General features: G+C 38.8%; 1 protein-coding gene across 3 annotated transcripts in view; it reads right to left on the reverse strand.

Annotated features, from left to right (window-relative positions):
- The window catches only part of BABAM2 (BRISC and BRCA1 A complex member 2), a 308,015-nt gene that overhangs the window by 55,100 nt on the left and 235,835 nt on the right, over positions 1 to 17,080 (reverse strand). For all 3 annotated transcript variants that reach the window (XM_075925373.1, XM_025181003.2, XM_006115618.4), the window contains exons 8-10: positions 15,219 to 15,318; positions 13,059 to 13,129; positions 10,671 to 10,753 (exon numbers count right to left, since the gene is read on the reverse strand). In XM_075925373.1, the coding sequence (XP_075781488.1) occupies positions 10,671 to 10,753; positions 13,059 to 13,129; positions 15,219 to 15,318 (254 nt within the window). The remainder of the gene's footprint in view (positions 1 to 10,670; positions 10,754 to 13,058; positions 13,130 to 15,218; positions 15,319 to 17,080) is intronic.

The raw sequence follows: 17,080 nt of genomic DNA on the forward strand, positions 1-17,080 counted from the left end.
TTTATATTTTTTAATCACATTTTATTATTTTGAAAAATTATTTTATTTCTCTTGTTGCTATGTGAAAGATGCACACAGATAACATGGGGAACTGATTGCCTTTCCAACAGAAAGAATGAAATTGATTATACACAAAGTGCTGTCAAATGTACAAAGTACAACTGAAAAAAAAACCAAGAGAAAAATGTGTGGGTACGTCTAGACTACATGCCTCTGACGACAGAGGCACGTAGATTAGGTTACCGGACATAGTAAAATGAAGCGGCGATTTAAATAATCACCGCTTCATTTAAATTTACATGGCTGCCGCGCTGAGCCAACAAACAGCTGATCAGCTGTTTGTCGGCTCAGCGCGATAGTCTGGACGCTCCCCTGCCGACATCAAAGGTATTTGTCGACCACCCAGGTATGCCTCCCAGGTTTGTCGGCTCAGCGCGGCAGCCATGTAAATGTAAATGAAGCGGCGATTATTTAAATCGCCGCTTCATTTTACTATGTCCGGTAGCCTAATCTACGTGCCTCTGTTGCCAGAGGCATGTAGTCTAGACGTACCCTGTGTGTTCTTGTAAATCTTTGAGTTATACATTAATCTTAGGTGTAATAATAACAATAAAAGGCTAAAAAAATCAGAAGTTTGTCATTTTAAATGGTGTGTTTTTAATAATTATATGTTGGCAATATCCAGGATTTACATTGTATCTGAAATTCACACTTCCTACCCTCATGCTGGAGCATTAAATTAATAATGAGATAGAAGAAAGACTACTACTCATTGAGGATGTAGTCCTGAAACAAGATCTGTGGAATGATGAACCCTTACAACCGTGTGAGATTTTCCTGCCTCAGTTGGTAGGTAAATCAAGTAGTCAGGATTAGGAAGGAAGCCAGAAGTCTACTGAAGGGCTCAAAAGGTGAACTTGCTAGAGTGGTTAGTCTAATAGGATTGGGAAGGAGAGAAATGTTGATGGATCTTTATCTCAGTCAGTTTCAATCCAGTCAGGTACCTCTGGGGCAGAAGGTTAGTGCTATATGCTCAGATAGTTCTTGGCCTCTCTGTGGAAACTGCCATAAATGCATTAAGTAATGATAACTTGGTGATATGTACTGTGATGGGAACAAGCCTCTTTCAAAATGGACAAAGATCTCCAACTCTTTTCATATTGAACAGGAATAGCTTTTAGTCACTATATGTCTCAACTGGAGCTGAACTGGTGACCGAGAAAAGCAAGGCCATACATTCCAGTGTTAAGCTGCTGAGCCATCCTGTTCCTCCCCCAACGTCTCTTATGATAGCCTTTTTCAAAGAAGCTATAGGCAAACTTCAAAGTCTAAAATACAGAAGTGGTTATTTTTTATTAGACTGTTTTTCTGTCGCCCATGTGTCTTTTTGAATAATGGAAACAATGACTTATGTTGGAATCAACTGTTTCTGCACATTATGGAGTTTGAACTTGTTTGTCTTGTGGATTACACTGAGCCTAGAATTTGTATATCACCTACAAAAAAGTGTTCATTAGAAGTGAATAACTTTGTCTGGTTTGAGAATGACTGAACAGCATTTTCCACCACCATGCCTATATGGGTATTTTTCTGAAAATTCCTATCAGTGGCAGTAACAATGGGAGCTATAGTGCAGACCAGGCATTGGTGACCATTGGAATTTTTATTACTGTGTCATCTAGATTTGATCTGAACAGAGATTAAGATGATTGGATGTCCCAGTTTTATAAACACATTCTCAATATTCCAGGCTTTGTCTTATATAGGTGCCTACTATGCCCATCCTATCCCAATTTTTTACATTTGATATTTGGCCTCCCTAATAGAAATAGATGACGTGTAAAAATACACTTGAGTCCCCGTTGTTACCATCGCCAGTAATAGTACAATGATACAAAACTTTACAGAAAGTATCAGGTTAGATAAGGCCACAATGCCAAAACACTACTCAGTCCTTGTCAAAGTTAGCCTGATCTAATTACTATATATTAACTATATTGATTATTTAGGAATTCCCAATTACATTTTTGAAGTTTAACAGGTTCTTGTCTCAAGATCAGACCCAGTATTATTAAAATTACTGTACAGTGAGGAACTCCAATGTCCACAGGTGCAATGCTCACATTATAGGAACCTGTCTATATTTACAGTATTTTATTTATACATTTAGCAAAGTCACAAACACTCTAACTTAGTAAGATGGATAGAGATAATACAGAATGTACATCTGAACATCCACATACTCACACCATTTGTTGCAGAACAACTTGAAATGTGAGCCATGGTCTTCCTCATCACAATCACCTTCCTCATTATCATAAGTGGCCATCATCCTAGCACCTGAAGAGCTACATCTTTCTCTCCCACTGCCCACAGGCTGAGATACAATTTTTATATGTTATGCTGATGCAACTACATCTAATACATAGTCAGCAGGCGTTTCTCCTCTCTTCCTTATTTATATTTCCTCATCTTACTAATGTTGGGGTGTCCTTCTATAGATTAGCATATTAATTCTCAGAGCTTATTGTGATATACATCAATTTGTTGCCATGGTCATCCTGTGATCAGATACTTGTGGATGTTCTATCCAGAAGCTGGTGTGAACACATATGCATTTGGTTTGCTGATGTCATTATGAACAACATGCCCTTTTCCACAGTCCATTTCCAATTCCCCAACACTTATGGGTGTCCTTTGGGCTCTTTGTTCCAAAGTTCATAGGCCTCAAGCCTTACCCTAACTGCTAAACCCAATTTCTTACAGGGTACAGGCCTGTAGTTTTCTTGCATTGCTGCTGAATAAAGTAAATGCTAAAGCTAGCTCTCTGGGTTATATAAACCAGCAGGGGTTGTATACATCAAAGAAACTTTTGAAGAAAGACACAAACTCAGTCTCACTGAATAGTTTTTACCTTAGAATCATAGAACACTAGAACTGGAAGGGATCTCAAGAGGTCACTGAGTCCAGTCCCCTGCCCTCATGGCAGGACCAAATACCATTAGATCATCCCTGAGAGGAATCTATCTAACCTGCTCTTAAAGATGGAGATTCTACAACCCCCCTAGGCAATTTATTCCAGTGTTTAACCACCTTGACAGTTAGGAAGTTTTTCCTAGTGTGCAGCCTAAACCTCCCTTGCTGCAATTTAAGCCCATTGCTTCTTATCCTATCCTCAGAGGCCAAGGAGAACAATTTTTCTCCCTTCTCCTTATAACACCCTTTTAGATACTTAAAAACTGCTATCATGTCCCCTCTGTCTTCTCTGATGAGTTTTGAGTTAAGGCAGGGGTGGGCAATAATTTTTGAAGGGGGGACACTTCATGAATTTTGGAAGTGGTTATGAGCCGCCCCTGAAGGGGAGACGCCTTGGGCAGATGGGGGCTGTTCCCTGTAGGTGTGGCCCACCCCCGGTGGCAGTAGGAGACTTTGCTTGCTCCCCTGCCTCCAGACGCCGACTGGCCTGAGGGCGGTGGAGCCCACAAATCTTTGCCTCCTGCCCCCGCCTTGCCAGGAGTGCTCAGCACCTAGAGAAGTTTCCCCTCCAACTTCCCGGCCCTGCCACGGGCACACAGCACTCAGAGGGAACCACCAGCCATTTTGAACAGCTGGCAGTTCCCCTCAGTGCCATGCATCCCTTATTTATTAGTGGTAGATCTGCTGAACTTTGTTTTTTACTAACCCATTTTTATAATACAAAATAATCACAGTGAAATTTGGGATGACTTTTTAAATAGACCATGTCCTCTACCTTGTGAAAACTATAAATTTAAAATATATGCTTCAAGCAGAGGTTCTTTGTTTAGTCTTATATGAGAAATAGTTCACAGCACAAATTAAGAGTCTGTTCAAACAGTCTCTAGTAATAAAAGAAAAGCATATGATAGGACATTATAAAACTAACCTAGCAAATGCTTTATAATCATTTCTGTCTTTCGTGTGACATTATCTTGCATCCCCATTAAACTTTATTGCTTGGGACTTTTAAGCTAGACTGGACAAACCATGAGAAAATATACCATGGGGAACTATCCTGCACTGACCCCAGGGAAATGGAATGGAAAGCCTAATAGGGTCTTTCTGTCTTTAACTCTTATGACTAATTCTCTCCAGTGGGACTGGAGCTTTTGCTGTCTGTCATGTACATCCCATGTATTAATGATCTCTCTCTCTCTCTCTCTCTCTTTTTTAAATTCCCAAGGCTCCCTTCTTCTTCTTCTTTTTCCACTTCCCACTTCTTCTATTGTTTCTGGTGCACCAGTTTCTATAGCAACTCCTAGCAGTGATGAGACAAGGGTGCAGTATAGAGCTGAATCTTGCCTGTTTGAGCCAATTGAAGTCTGCACTGAAAGTACAGTAGTGGAAAAAAGTGTCAGTGTAGAAAAATCTGTGCTCAAACTTAATACACATTTGGAACTACAGTATTCCACTGCTGGAGAAAAGAGACATTTATCCTTCTTACTTCACTAGTGCTGTCAGAGGAGAGAGACAGCCTTTGCAATTTGTTAAGAAGTTCTAAATAGTATTTCAGTATAATATGAAGACATTTAAAGTGTGTTTCTCCTCTGATAAGTTTCTGTGTAAAAATCGGTTTCTCTCAATGGTTCCTTATTAATTTTACTCAGTATACAATCTTTTTTTTCTGCCAGTGTTTCAAACTCAGCCTGGAATCTGAAAATCAAAATGAGTTGTTTTCTGCTCATTTTTTACCACCAAAAATAAAGTTCCTAAAATCCACACTTTGCTCTCGATAACACCTATACAAACTCACCCTCTTCCAGTTTCATTCCATGAAATTATATTGTAAATTGTTCCTGCACAAGTCAATTGTCTTCAAATTCCACTCCAGTTACTTCCACACACACTACTGACTGCAGATTACATTTTGAATTACATCTGTGCCATCTCATTTCCTTTTGTTGTGGCACATGTGTAACTGAGGAGAGAATCTGGCTCTGGGGTAGAAATTTACTTCACAATTCTGTCGCTGATCCCAGAAGTATATTGACTTTGTGAAGCATGGTAAAGTGCTAAAAGTGTACTGTCTTAGAAAGTAAATAGATATAACTCTAAATACACACAGTAAAAAGGGCTGGAGACTCTTGGGCTGTGTCTAGACTGGCCAGTTTTTCTGGAAAATCAGCCGCTTTTCCGGAAAAACTTGCCAGCTGTCTACACTGGACGCTTGAATTTCTGCAAAAGCACTGGCTTCCTACTGTAAGAAATCAGTGCTTCTTGCGGAAATACTATTCTGTTCCCGTTCAGACAAAAGTCCCTTTTGCGCACAGCTTTTGCGCAAAAGGGCCGGTATAGACAACTCAGATTTGTTTTCCTCAAAAAAGCCCTGATCGCAAAAATGGCAATCGGGGCTTTTTTGCGGAAAAGCGCATCTAGATTGGCACGGACGCTTTTGCGGAAAAGCATCTGTGCCAATCTAGACGCTCTGTTCCGAAAATGCTTTTAATGGAAAACTTTTCCATTAAAAGCATTTCCGGAAAATCATGTCAATCTAGACGCAGCATTGCAGTGTTCCCCTTAAGCTGCTGGGCAGCACAGCCTCACGGGTGATTAATCAGCCCCGCCCAGTCAGAGGCTCAGGGCTCTGTGCATGAAGCTCACTGACTGTGCGGGGCTGATTAAATGACCCATGAAGCTGTGCTGCTGCTCAGCTTAGAGGGAACACTACACTAGTCTTGAAGTTTAAGAACTGAACTGGGATTCCAAAAATCACTATTTAATTATCAATTCTGTCACATATTTCCTATGTATCCTTGGGGAAACCACTTAATCTCTGTCTCCTAGTTCCTCATTTGTAAAGTAGGGATAATACATCTTCCTTATTTTAGAGAATACATCCATTAATGTTTGCAAGATATCTGGACATTCTGGTAATAGTGGCCTAGACAGACTAATGAACAGATGACATTCCTTTATTGTCACTTTTCAGAATAAAAGAAGCTACTGTGAAAGTTAATGACTTTTCTATCCATTTGTTAAAGAGCTTGTAGTTTCCATTTAAAAAAAGATGAAGCAATACTAAATCATGAGCTTTAAAGTATCCAGAGCAATATTATAAAAACATGAAAAACTTAAAAAAATACAAACCATACATACGTTTCCTTGAAACTAAAGACTCTATCAATAGAAACTAGGGATGTTAGATAATGTTTATTTTAGTAACTATGTAGCCACAAACACTTTATTTGTAACACAGTTACTAAAATACTCCCCCACTCCCAGGAAGCCTGTATCAGAGGCAGCAGCATGGGGTGGCAGGCAGAGCTGGTCGGTGAAGGGAGCTGGTTTAAAATTGTGCAGACTGGCTCCCGCCTGCCCACCCTGCACTGCTGCCTCTGATAAAGAGGCAACAGTGCAGGGGGGCAGATGGCTCCACATGAGCCAATAGCTGCAGAGAGCTGGCTTAAAAGCCAGGTTCCCACATGTACTAGCTCCCACCTGATCCCCTATCAGAGGCAGCATTGTGGGGGGGGTGAAGGGACAGGTGGCTCTGTGGGATCTGGTACTAGTGGGAGAGCTGGCTTTTAAGCTGGCTTCCCCCAAGCACTGGCTCCCGCCTGCCCCCTGCGCTGCTGCCTCTGTGAGAGGCAGCTCCATGGGAACCAGCACCTGCCTCCCCCTCTTGCTGCTTCTGATACAGAGGCAGCAGGGGAAGTGTGTGTGTAGTCATTTGGATTAACCAATAAGCCCAGGCTTATTGGTCAATCATTTAAATGACTATACATTAACATCCTTAATGGAAAGTGACGTTTTAGAAAATAAAACAAAACAAAAACAAAAGCCTGCTTCTGCTACTAGTACCATCACCATAACAACTTCCCACCATAGTGCCTGATCTTCAGACGTGGGGAGTACTTGCAATTCCCAATGAACTCAATGGATGACATTCAGACCTATGCTCAAGGCCTAGGTAGAAGACAAATTCAACAAACCTTATTTTGAGGACCAATGTGGGACTTAGTGCATAAGCTTGGTGCAGAGGTTCTGTACACAAGGGTGAATATCACTCAAGAAGAGTGGCAGGTGCTCAGGATCAGATGCCAAGGAATAAACATTCCTGGGAACAAATGGCAGTGAGCCAGAGAAGGGATATGGGTTTCTCAGCTTGTCCTTTCTTTACCTATTCCACTGTCAAGAAATCACTCCCAAGAACTAATACTAGTGGCCACTTGGAACCACTGTTTGCCTCAGCTTTCCAAGTGTGGCCTTTGAAAAGCTCCAGCTTTTCCTGACTAGCTATCACCAATAGCAGAAAGACTTTCTATGACAACTTTAGAAGACTTCTTGACTTGTATCTCTGTACTGAATTTCTTACTTTTGAAAAATTGTTTTTGTGGCCTACTTTCCCCTTCTCTTAACCAAAGTGCATCACATCCTCCTCCTCTACTTTGCTTCCTATATTACTGTGTACTTGGTTAAAATAACAGAATTTTTCAAGCTAAAATAACAGAATTTTCTTAAGAAAGCCAGCTAGACCAAAACATGACCAGATACAAAACAGTATTACAGCTTTCCTTTTTTTGGCTTGAATGATTGGCCAATATTTAAGACCTTGCAGGATGTTTCCAATATCAAGAGAAATTGATGGTAAACTCAGATATTTATTTTGTGCAATCCTGTTTATTTACAAAACATGGACACAAATACCTATTTCTGTGAGTGCAAGTAGGAACAAACAGAGCAGGCAATTTCCTCGATGACTGTTAGCCTCCCTTTCAGACAGAACTCTGCCCAAAGCAATCCCTCTCTCTTATGGTCATGCTACCTGTGTTTCTCTTGCTTTGCCCTTACTTTTTTTTGGCTTTCTTCTTCTAATACACACAGCTAAAATCAAATTAATATCCCCACCTCTGGTTTTTCAATCAGTAAAACCCTGTCATTCTTACCAAGTTCATTCTTTGCTCATGCCTTTCATTTTGCCAGTGCTTTAGGTGACAGCTTCTAGTGCTTCAGCTACTTTACTATGTAAAGGAGCTTAATTGCTTTTTCCGTTTTGCCAGAGTGAGATGGGCCCATTAGTTTCAAAAAGGTCTGTGAGTGCCCCCAGAAGATACATTTGCTGAAAGCTGCCAACATACTTGGAGGAAGCTGCCATGCTTGTTGGTATAAGAGCATATATATGTAGCAGAGAAGCAAGACCTTTCCACTTAAACATATATCCTTCCAAGTCCCCCACTGTAAGAACAAGAAGCAAAACAACCACTAATTCATCACTAATACTTTTATTACTATTTCCAATCCTTCATTCTTCTACCAATCTCATTTGTGCTGAGATGCTAAACACACAATTACAGTAAATATCAAGTTTCCAAAAAACTTGTTCATAAACTACTCAACACATTCTTATTTTGTGTTCACTTCTAGAGGTTTATGCAATCTTGGACATACACCTATTAAATCTGCATTATGAAGCATATGGACATAGTCAAAGAAAGAAAGACCCCTTAAGTCTCTGAAAATGAATCATCTTATTCACAAAGCTAAAGAAAAAACATCAGTGGTATAAAATATTAGCAAAGGCAATAGAAGCCTATGATTGCACAAACACAAATGAAGGTGAAGTTACTCTTCAACTTCACCACCACTAATATTAACAGTGGTTAATGACTTCCTCTCCCCAGTGAAGAAACATGAACTTTCTCTGAATGTTCACGTCTTCTGTTATATTACGTATCTGAAAACACTCAATTAACTCTTAGAACTAAGCCACTAAAACAACAGTTCCTGTGACCATACTTTGATGGACTCAATGTTGCTAAAGCCTGAAATTAGATACGTCTCCTATATTGTAACACAAGCTGTAAACACATCCCTTACTTTACTCTTTATTCCACGAGTACTGAATAATACTGTACTTTTCATCATATGAAACTGTTTTGATGTGTAGATGGGGTTTCCAGAAGGGACAAAAACCTGGAGTTGAGTCAACAGAGAAACTATATTTTGTAATAAGATACGATAATAGTGCATTTAAAGTATGATATTCTTTATTCATGTATTATTATTTTATAATTCAATTTACCTTTTGCTGTTTGTCCTTTATTTTTTCACTTAATTCAAGGCTACTTATGCTATGTACCCACTTGCAACTCACACTGAACAATGTGCCACCAAAACCTCACTGCTATTTTTAGTGAGCTAGCTAGATGACAGTCAGCATGGATATGTCTACATGAGTTGCAAATCACCTCAGCTAGAGTGTATAGGGTAGCCTAAATGTAGGCAACAAAGCCATTTTGGCCTAAACCAAGAGTACCTATGTTAATAAAGAATCTTGTTCCTTGCACAGTTCCTCATTTTTCTGACTTATACTTTATTTATTCTTTGAAGAATTCTTCCATATAGTAAATACATGAAGTACAACATTTTTCAATTTAAATCTATCTGTGCTAGACATTTTATTTAACAGGCTGCTAAATATTCAACCATAATATATTCAGTCATTTCAGTGGTTAAGAGATGAAAGTCTACATTACTTCATTCAGGAAATGAAATGCAGGTTTCGGTGCTTTCTGTGCAATATCCTTTAGTACATGTAACTTATTTAAATTATGCAGTGGCTTATTCAACAAGCAAGTGATACAATGACTTGCACAGATAAGTTACTGCACAATTTGCAAGACCACGGAGCTAATTCATAGTGACAAGCTGTTCAGTTATAATCATACCTCTCAAGGGCTCTAAAGTCATTAAGTAGAGAGCTCTGAATTTGACTTAACAATTAAAAACTGCTCTACCATTAAGGAGAAGTTTGAATTTTGATTTATGTGAAACCTATCTTCTTTGATTTTTTATTAGGGCTAATACTAGGTTTTCTACTATCATGACAAAAATCAGCAACCAAAAAGAATAGTCCACCACATCCGTAGGCAAGTTGTTCCAATGGTTAATTACCATAACTGTGAAAAACATGCACTTTATTTCTAGTCTGACTTTATCTAAGCTTTAGTTCTCAGTCCCATAGGAACTGGTTATATTTTTGTCTTCTAGATTAAAGATGTACCTGCTATGAGAAATCTCTTCCTCATACAGACCAAGATCAAGGCTCTTCAAACTCATTACATGTTCTAATTCTATTTTGATTTACTAATTTAGTTCAAAATGTATGCATCAAGGATGCCAAAAACATAACTGAAGGTTATCTATGGCCTACATAGCCCTAAAAATTTGCTTGTGGCTGTCCCCTCTCTGTAATAAGGACAACCAAGGTGATTAGCTTTAGATTTTTCTAGAGTGTGAAATGAAAAAAGCAACAACTTCTATTAATCTACCTTAGAAAATCTATGTACAAGAAACATTATGGCTGTGTACTTTATTCTGATCTAGAAAGTTCCACAAATTTCTTGATTCATGGTAAGTGATGACTTAATTTGGTTATCCCTAGTTTATGCACACTAATGGCCTGGTTGCCAATATTTGCAGCTGCCAGAACCTTGGGGCAAGTTACTGGAGCACCTTCCCAGAATATATCTGGCAATTTTATAAATCAGAAAATCAGATCTATTTGCATAAATCATCCCTCATTCTCAAATCGCAGTCAGAATTTTGTGTTTTCAACAATGCGATGGCCACATAAAAAATACATAGCCATTGAATAAAAATAGCCAAAGCTGTTGTTTCCTGTAAAAGAAAAAAGGCAAAGAACTACTCACTGTGAACAAGGAAGCAAAAATCTTTCCACATCAGTAACAGTGTGAGCTTTGTGAAGCCCTCTGCATCATATTCCACCACACCACTATAAAAACAGAAATATAAAACAAGAACACATGTTTACACAATATTCCTTACAATACTAAATTATAAGCAAATAAATACTGGGTTAAAGCAAAAGAAAATGTCCAACATTTTACCTGATTATGTTCTATCCAAATGCAGGTTGCATGGGACTCCTCTCAAATAGAGCAGTTTTCTTAGGCAAGGTCTACACAGGCAATGAAAATCGATGCAAGGTACGCAACTCCAGCTACATGAAATGCGTAGCTGGAGTTGACATACATTGCGCCAATTTTCTAGGGTGGCCCATAGCAGGATGTCAAAGGGAGAAACACTTCTGTCAACCTCCCTTACTCCTCGCAATAGCAAGGAGTACTGGTGCTGGCTGGGGGCACCCTCAGCATTCAATTCAACAGGTCTTTACTAGACCTGCTAAATCTAATCCTGGAAGATCAATCATCAGAGCATTGAACCTCTGGCAAGTGGAGATGTGGCCTTACTTACATCACAGTAATGGAGCTTCTACCTGAAGAATGGCTATCATCAGTGTAAACACAGTGAGCTCTGCTAACAGCAATGAAAATTCAATAATTACTGCCAAAAATAATCTACCAAAAATGGCATGTATGTTACTCAGGTGGAGATCATTAATATGCTATGACATTAAAGTTATATGTAAAAAGTGGAGACCTTACTGAAAATCTAGGGACCAATGTCAAAATATTCATTTCCAATAATTTTGGTGGAGTCTAAATCTGACAATTTATACACCTAAAGTATACAAACATTCAAAATTCGCAAATGATATTTTAAATTTAAATAAAAGCTTTCTTTCACATGGACATATTTTTTACTTACATTGAGAAAAAAATCCATATGACAGCTGAATTAATACTTTCATCTTTAATTCTTCATGATCTTTTATTGTTAAATACTCAGGCATGTCAAATTACTGCAATGCTGTTTGTTGTTGCTGTTTTTCCTGTTATTTTCTTAATATAGTGTTTATATATGTCATGTCAAGATTTATTACATTATCCTAAATAATATACAAAAAACTAAATTTTGGTTTAAGTTGCTTATGCAGTCCCCTCTGCTCCCCCTTCTGCCAATGGATTACATCCCCAAACCATTAGGAGTGGGTTGTCTCTTTAAGTTTATGATAGCACAATAGCATGTAAACTACAATATTTCAGTATACTAATTTGTCATGTATCATGTGCTTTTTATAATATTCTCAACTGAGAGGTAAACAACTTTATCTTATCTGGATCAGATCTATAGAATTTACAGTCATATTTAAACCACAGTAGGATGCTAGCTCAGTTTACTTGATCATTTGGAGATGGACTTTTTTTGTTCTAAGACTTGTGTTATAAATCCATTGTACAGATTGAAGGTTTTATATTGCACAGATTGGACTGAATAATTCTCAGAAAAGAAATAATGTTTTTAGTTAGAACAAATCTCCAAGGTCTATACTAACTTCTTATTTGCATGATGGTGTAATTTAAGCCGTTGAGATAGAGCTATAACGATTTATATGATTTGGATCCATTCTAGACTGCCTCACTCCTTATGTGTCATTGTACCACTTGACACCATCTTAGGTTCTACTCCTTACAGTCTATTGCCACCCATCCATTCACTGATTTTGTGATGTGCATATTACAGTAATATCTCTGTACTCACTCTATACAGAAATAAGGAAACTTCAGTGTCTTTACAAAGCAATGAAAACTACTATCTTCTCCTCATTTTAGGTTACTTCCCGAGTTGAATCAATGTGGTGATTGGTTTTCAGGAGGAATAATGCTGGCGTGCTTGCTAGCACCATTATTATGAGAAGCCCTATGAGTATCTTACTCTGAAGTTGGCTAGATGCGGACTCATCCAGTGGAAGTTAACTATACAGTCAAGGGCCCTGTAATGAGCACATTCTCCTCTACAGCAAATTTTGCCTTTATCTTCATTTGATCCTGTTGATTGGAGCTGCTATCATAGGATTATATACAGGAGTGGCCTGAGGCCAGCTGCGGCAGCTGGCGCCCTAGGCGGAAGGCACGATCAGCGCCCCCGCCTGCACAGCCGTCAATGGCCGTGACATCATCGGGCACCCAGGCCAGCGGCGCCCTAGGCAACTGCCTGGTTGGCCTAGGCTCACGGGCCACCCCGATTATATAGAATGCTTCAGCAGAACAATATAACGAGAGGTAAAACGTCATTGCCTCAACTAACAATCAAGACATCTAACTATGAATCAGAAAGATGAAATACATTTGTTTTTGCTAATGTTACATGAGAAGATGCATTAAAAGAAGACTTACGTTCCAAAGTGACTCAGAAAAGCTGCAATATACTCCCTTCTCTTATGATATCCTTGAATAATATATTGTACCTGCAAAACAAAAGACAAACAAACAAACAAACAAAAAGCACTCCATACCATCCCAAGGCTGTGAAGACATTTTACAGAAAAAAAAGGTTCCCAACTTCTCATATTTTTCTAGTTTTATTGGAGAAATCTATTTACAGAATAGTGTTGCATCCAACTTTTATATAACGTTTCATTCTAAAGGATCACTTTTATATAACATGTTTCATTCTAAAGGATCATAAAATGTCTTTCAAATAAACTGTGCAGAGGGCTCTCTTCATTCAGCTGTAGGTGAAACAGTACCCCAATAGCACTACTTAACCCTGTGCAATAAAAAATGAAGAATATCATATCCAGTTGAAACACTAGAAAGAACCTTAGATAGGCAAAATGTTTTTGGCTGAACTAGCATTTGGCCAGGATGCTAGAGTAACATCCTGTTAAGAAATAGCTTAGGGCTATAATTGTGTGGCCATCTGAAAAACAGCATCTCTAGCAACAGAGTACTTCTTTACAGTAAACCATTTTATTGGCTTCAAACTGTCTCAGAAACCAACACCAAATTCTGAGGTATCCTGAGTTCCCTTGAAAATATTCCAACCCAGCATGGATCCAGGCCATTGTGCATAGGTTGGAAGATCTGAGCCCATTGAATAGTCCTTGCCTTACCAATTCAGCTCTACTGGACCAATCATGTAACTTGCACGATAAGCAAGGTTTGACTCATGATGAAAACAACACAAAAGATAGTAGGCTGAAAGAGCTTCGAGTTCACAGCTTGTTATATGTATAGGATAGTTCCACTGGGGGACCTGGCATTGACCACTGTTGGAAGACAGGATACTGAGCTACATCGACCTTTGATCTGAACCAGAATGACCATTTTTATGTTCATTCATAATCACATATACAAATTCTACATTGCTTTTCATAATGGGAAACTAACTGTTTAGAGTCCCTTAATGCTGAGTGAAAGAAGAGTAGGGAAAATATATACTTTATTTATGCTGGCTATGGTAACATTAGATTTTCTAGGCTGTCAAATGCTTATGTTCAGTTATTTGAAATAACCTTGATACTATCAGAGCTATGTTATACCCTCTCAAATAAAATAATGCTATTTATAAAATAGGACTTATTTCAGTTTATAAAAAAAGTGCTTAGTTTGAAAGCTTGGTATGAAATCTGAAATGTTATTTTGGGAAAAGGAAAACAGATGAAAAGTTTGCTTAAGTAACCTGTTTTCAAAAAGGATGAAAACAGTTCTGTGTATTGGGAGATTTTGAAAACAGAAAGCAGTTTTAACAGAAAAACCACAACAAAACTTCTCTAAAGATAAATTTAAGTATACTTATGAAAATACATTTGAAGGATCCTTTTCTAAAATGCATCATTTAATTTCTTCATTTAAACAAGAAAAACAAAAAATGAAATAAAAAGAGACAAATAGCGATTCTACAGCAACAGGCTGCTAAATATCTGTTCCTAAGTTATTATTCTAAGTTAATAACTACATTTAAATAATCTGAGAAATTTTTCAAAGTACTGTACCAAATAAATAACCCTCTTTGGCTGAAGCTCTACGCCAAACAGAATACAACTTTCTAATTGTGAGAGGGTATTACCTTACTATATCAACATTCATCAGAAAACATGTAAAGGAGTGATTCAATAAATTAGCTAAGATAATATCACTGTAATAGGACCTTTTGTCAAGTGCTCACAATCTACAATAATCGAGGGATAGTTAGATATCTTTTCACTGAAATATACATTAATTGGCTATACACTGCTATTTATCTAGCAACAGAACAACAGTATGTTGCAGTGACATTTTTGTTTTAATGTTCCTTATAATAGTAAGAAAACTCCTCTAAAACTCAAAAAATGCTGCATACCTACAACTTCCACTGACTTTAGTGGGACATGAAAGTGCTCAGTCTCTCACAAGATCAGGTATAAGGTTTAACTTGCCTGAGTTTGTTTTAATTAAATCATCTGGTAAAACAAGTAGAATCCTTTGTTTCCATAGTGGTTTCATAAAAGTGCTTCTAAAAGCTCAGTAGAACACATGAAGGAAGGAAAAAATAAGTTCTGTATATTAACTCACCTTGTTAGTTAGTAACTGGCACACTTGTGGCACATAGTCAATGAGACAGCCTCCACCTGGAAAGGCTGGGATGTGAAGGGCAGAGGAGCCTCCAAGAGCACTAAAAAGAAAAAGAAAAAAAAATCACAATTCCTTAGAAGTTGCTCCTTTGGGACATGTTAACTATTCTTGTACCCAAAGTAAAAAGCACACCATACTAAGAATAGACTACAAACTGATTTGTATTACTCCTTGACTATGCAATAAATATTAGCGATACAACCATATCTTTACCATATACTACTCCTGACACCTTAGTGACAATAGACAACTTTAATCAAGAGTATCAAACCACTCCCATTAGAAGAGTAAACTGCTCATACTAGAGAGAGTCAGGTATACCAGACATCCTCTCAAAAATAGTTTTAATTTTATTTATTAATTATTTGTATTATTTTTATCACCATTGCATCTTGGTTCACAGCAGCTTAAATACAAAGTATAAGCAGCCTTCCATGTAACACCCAAGCATCCATAAATAACCCACTTATGTCCATAGCCATTCAAACAGAGTAGTTTCTCAACACCCTTGAGAGCCACATAAGAACATAAGAACGGCCGTACTAGGTCAGACCAAAGGTCCATCTAGCCTTGTAGCCTGTCTGCTGACAGTGGCCAGCACCAAGTGCCCCAGAGAGGGTGGACCGAAGACAATGATCAAGTGATGTGTCTCCTGCCATCCTTCTCCAGCCTCTGACAAACAGAGGCCAGTGACACCAATTTTATCCCCTGGCTAATAGCCTTTTATGGACCTAAACTTCATGAAATTATCTAGCTTCTCTTTAAACTCTGTTATAGTCCTAGCCTTTGCAGCCTTCTCTGGCAAGGAGTTCCACAGGTTGACTACACGCTGTGTGAAGAAGAACGTTCTTTTATTAGTTTTAAACCTGCTACCCATTAATTTCATTTGGTGGCCTCTAGTTCTTCTATTTAGGGAACTAATAAATAACTTTTCTTTATCTGCCCTCTCCACACCACTCATAATTTTATATACCTCTATCATATCCCCCCTCAGTCTCCTCTTTTCTAAACTGAAAAGTCCCAGTCGCTTTAACCTCTCCTCATATGGGACCCGTTCCAAACCCCTAATCATTTTAGTTGCCCTTTTCGGAACCCTTTCCAAAGCCAAAATATCTTAATTGAGGTGAGGAGACCACATCTATACACAGTATTCAAGATGTGGGCATACCATATGTGATGGCGCGTTGGGGGTCCCCCATCTCCTGCACCCCCGAAATGGCACGAACAGACTCCACCAGCCAGTAGAATAAAGGTGGTTTATTGCTCCCCCAGTATACAGCACAGCACAGATGTCATCAGGTTACAGCGCAGGCCTAGGATGTCTCAGCCCCCCTTGATATGGGGCAGGGGTTTCAGCTTCTAAACCCCCCAGCCTTTGCTGAGGCTGCTTCCTCCATGCTCCCAGACAGAAACTAACTCACTCTCCTCCAGTGCTGCCCTCCAGCCAGGGCAGCATCCACCTTCCTTTATTCCTCTCCATGGGGGTTAGCTGGTCTGACCCGTTGAGAGATCCCTTTGCATAATGACCCATCCCTGTCCTTCTGGGCTGTGGTACTGGCAGCAGCCAGTGGGGTTACCACAGACCCATAGAAACCAGCAAGTTCCCCCCCACTACATCACACCATAGTTTTATACAGGGGCAGTAAGATATTCTGTGTCTTATTTTCTATCCCTTTCTTAATAATTCCTACCATCCTATTTGCCTTTTTGACCGCCACTGCACACTGTGTGGAAGTTGTCAGAGAACTGTCCACGATAACTCCAAGATCTCTTTCCTGATTTGTCATAGCCAAATTAGCCCC

The sequence above is a fragment of the Pelodiscus sinensis genome, chromosome 3 (genome assembly GCF_049634645.1).
Source record: "Pelodiscus sinensis isolate JC-2024 chromosome 3, ASM4963464v1, whole genome shotgun sequence".
Taxonomy (NCBI): domain Eukaryota; kingdom Metazoa; phylum Chordata; order Testudines; family Trionychidae; genus Pelodiscus; species Pelodiscus sinensis.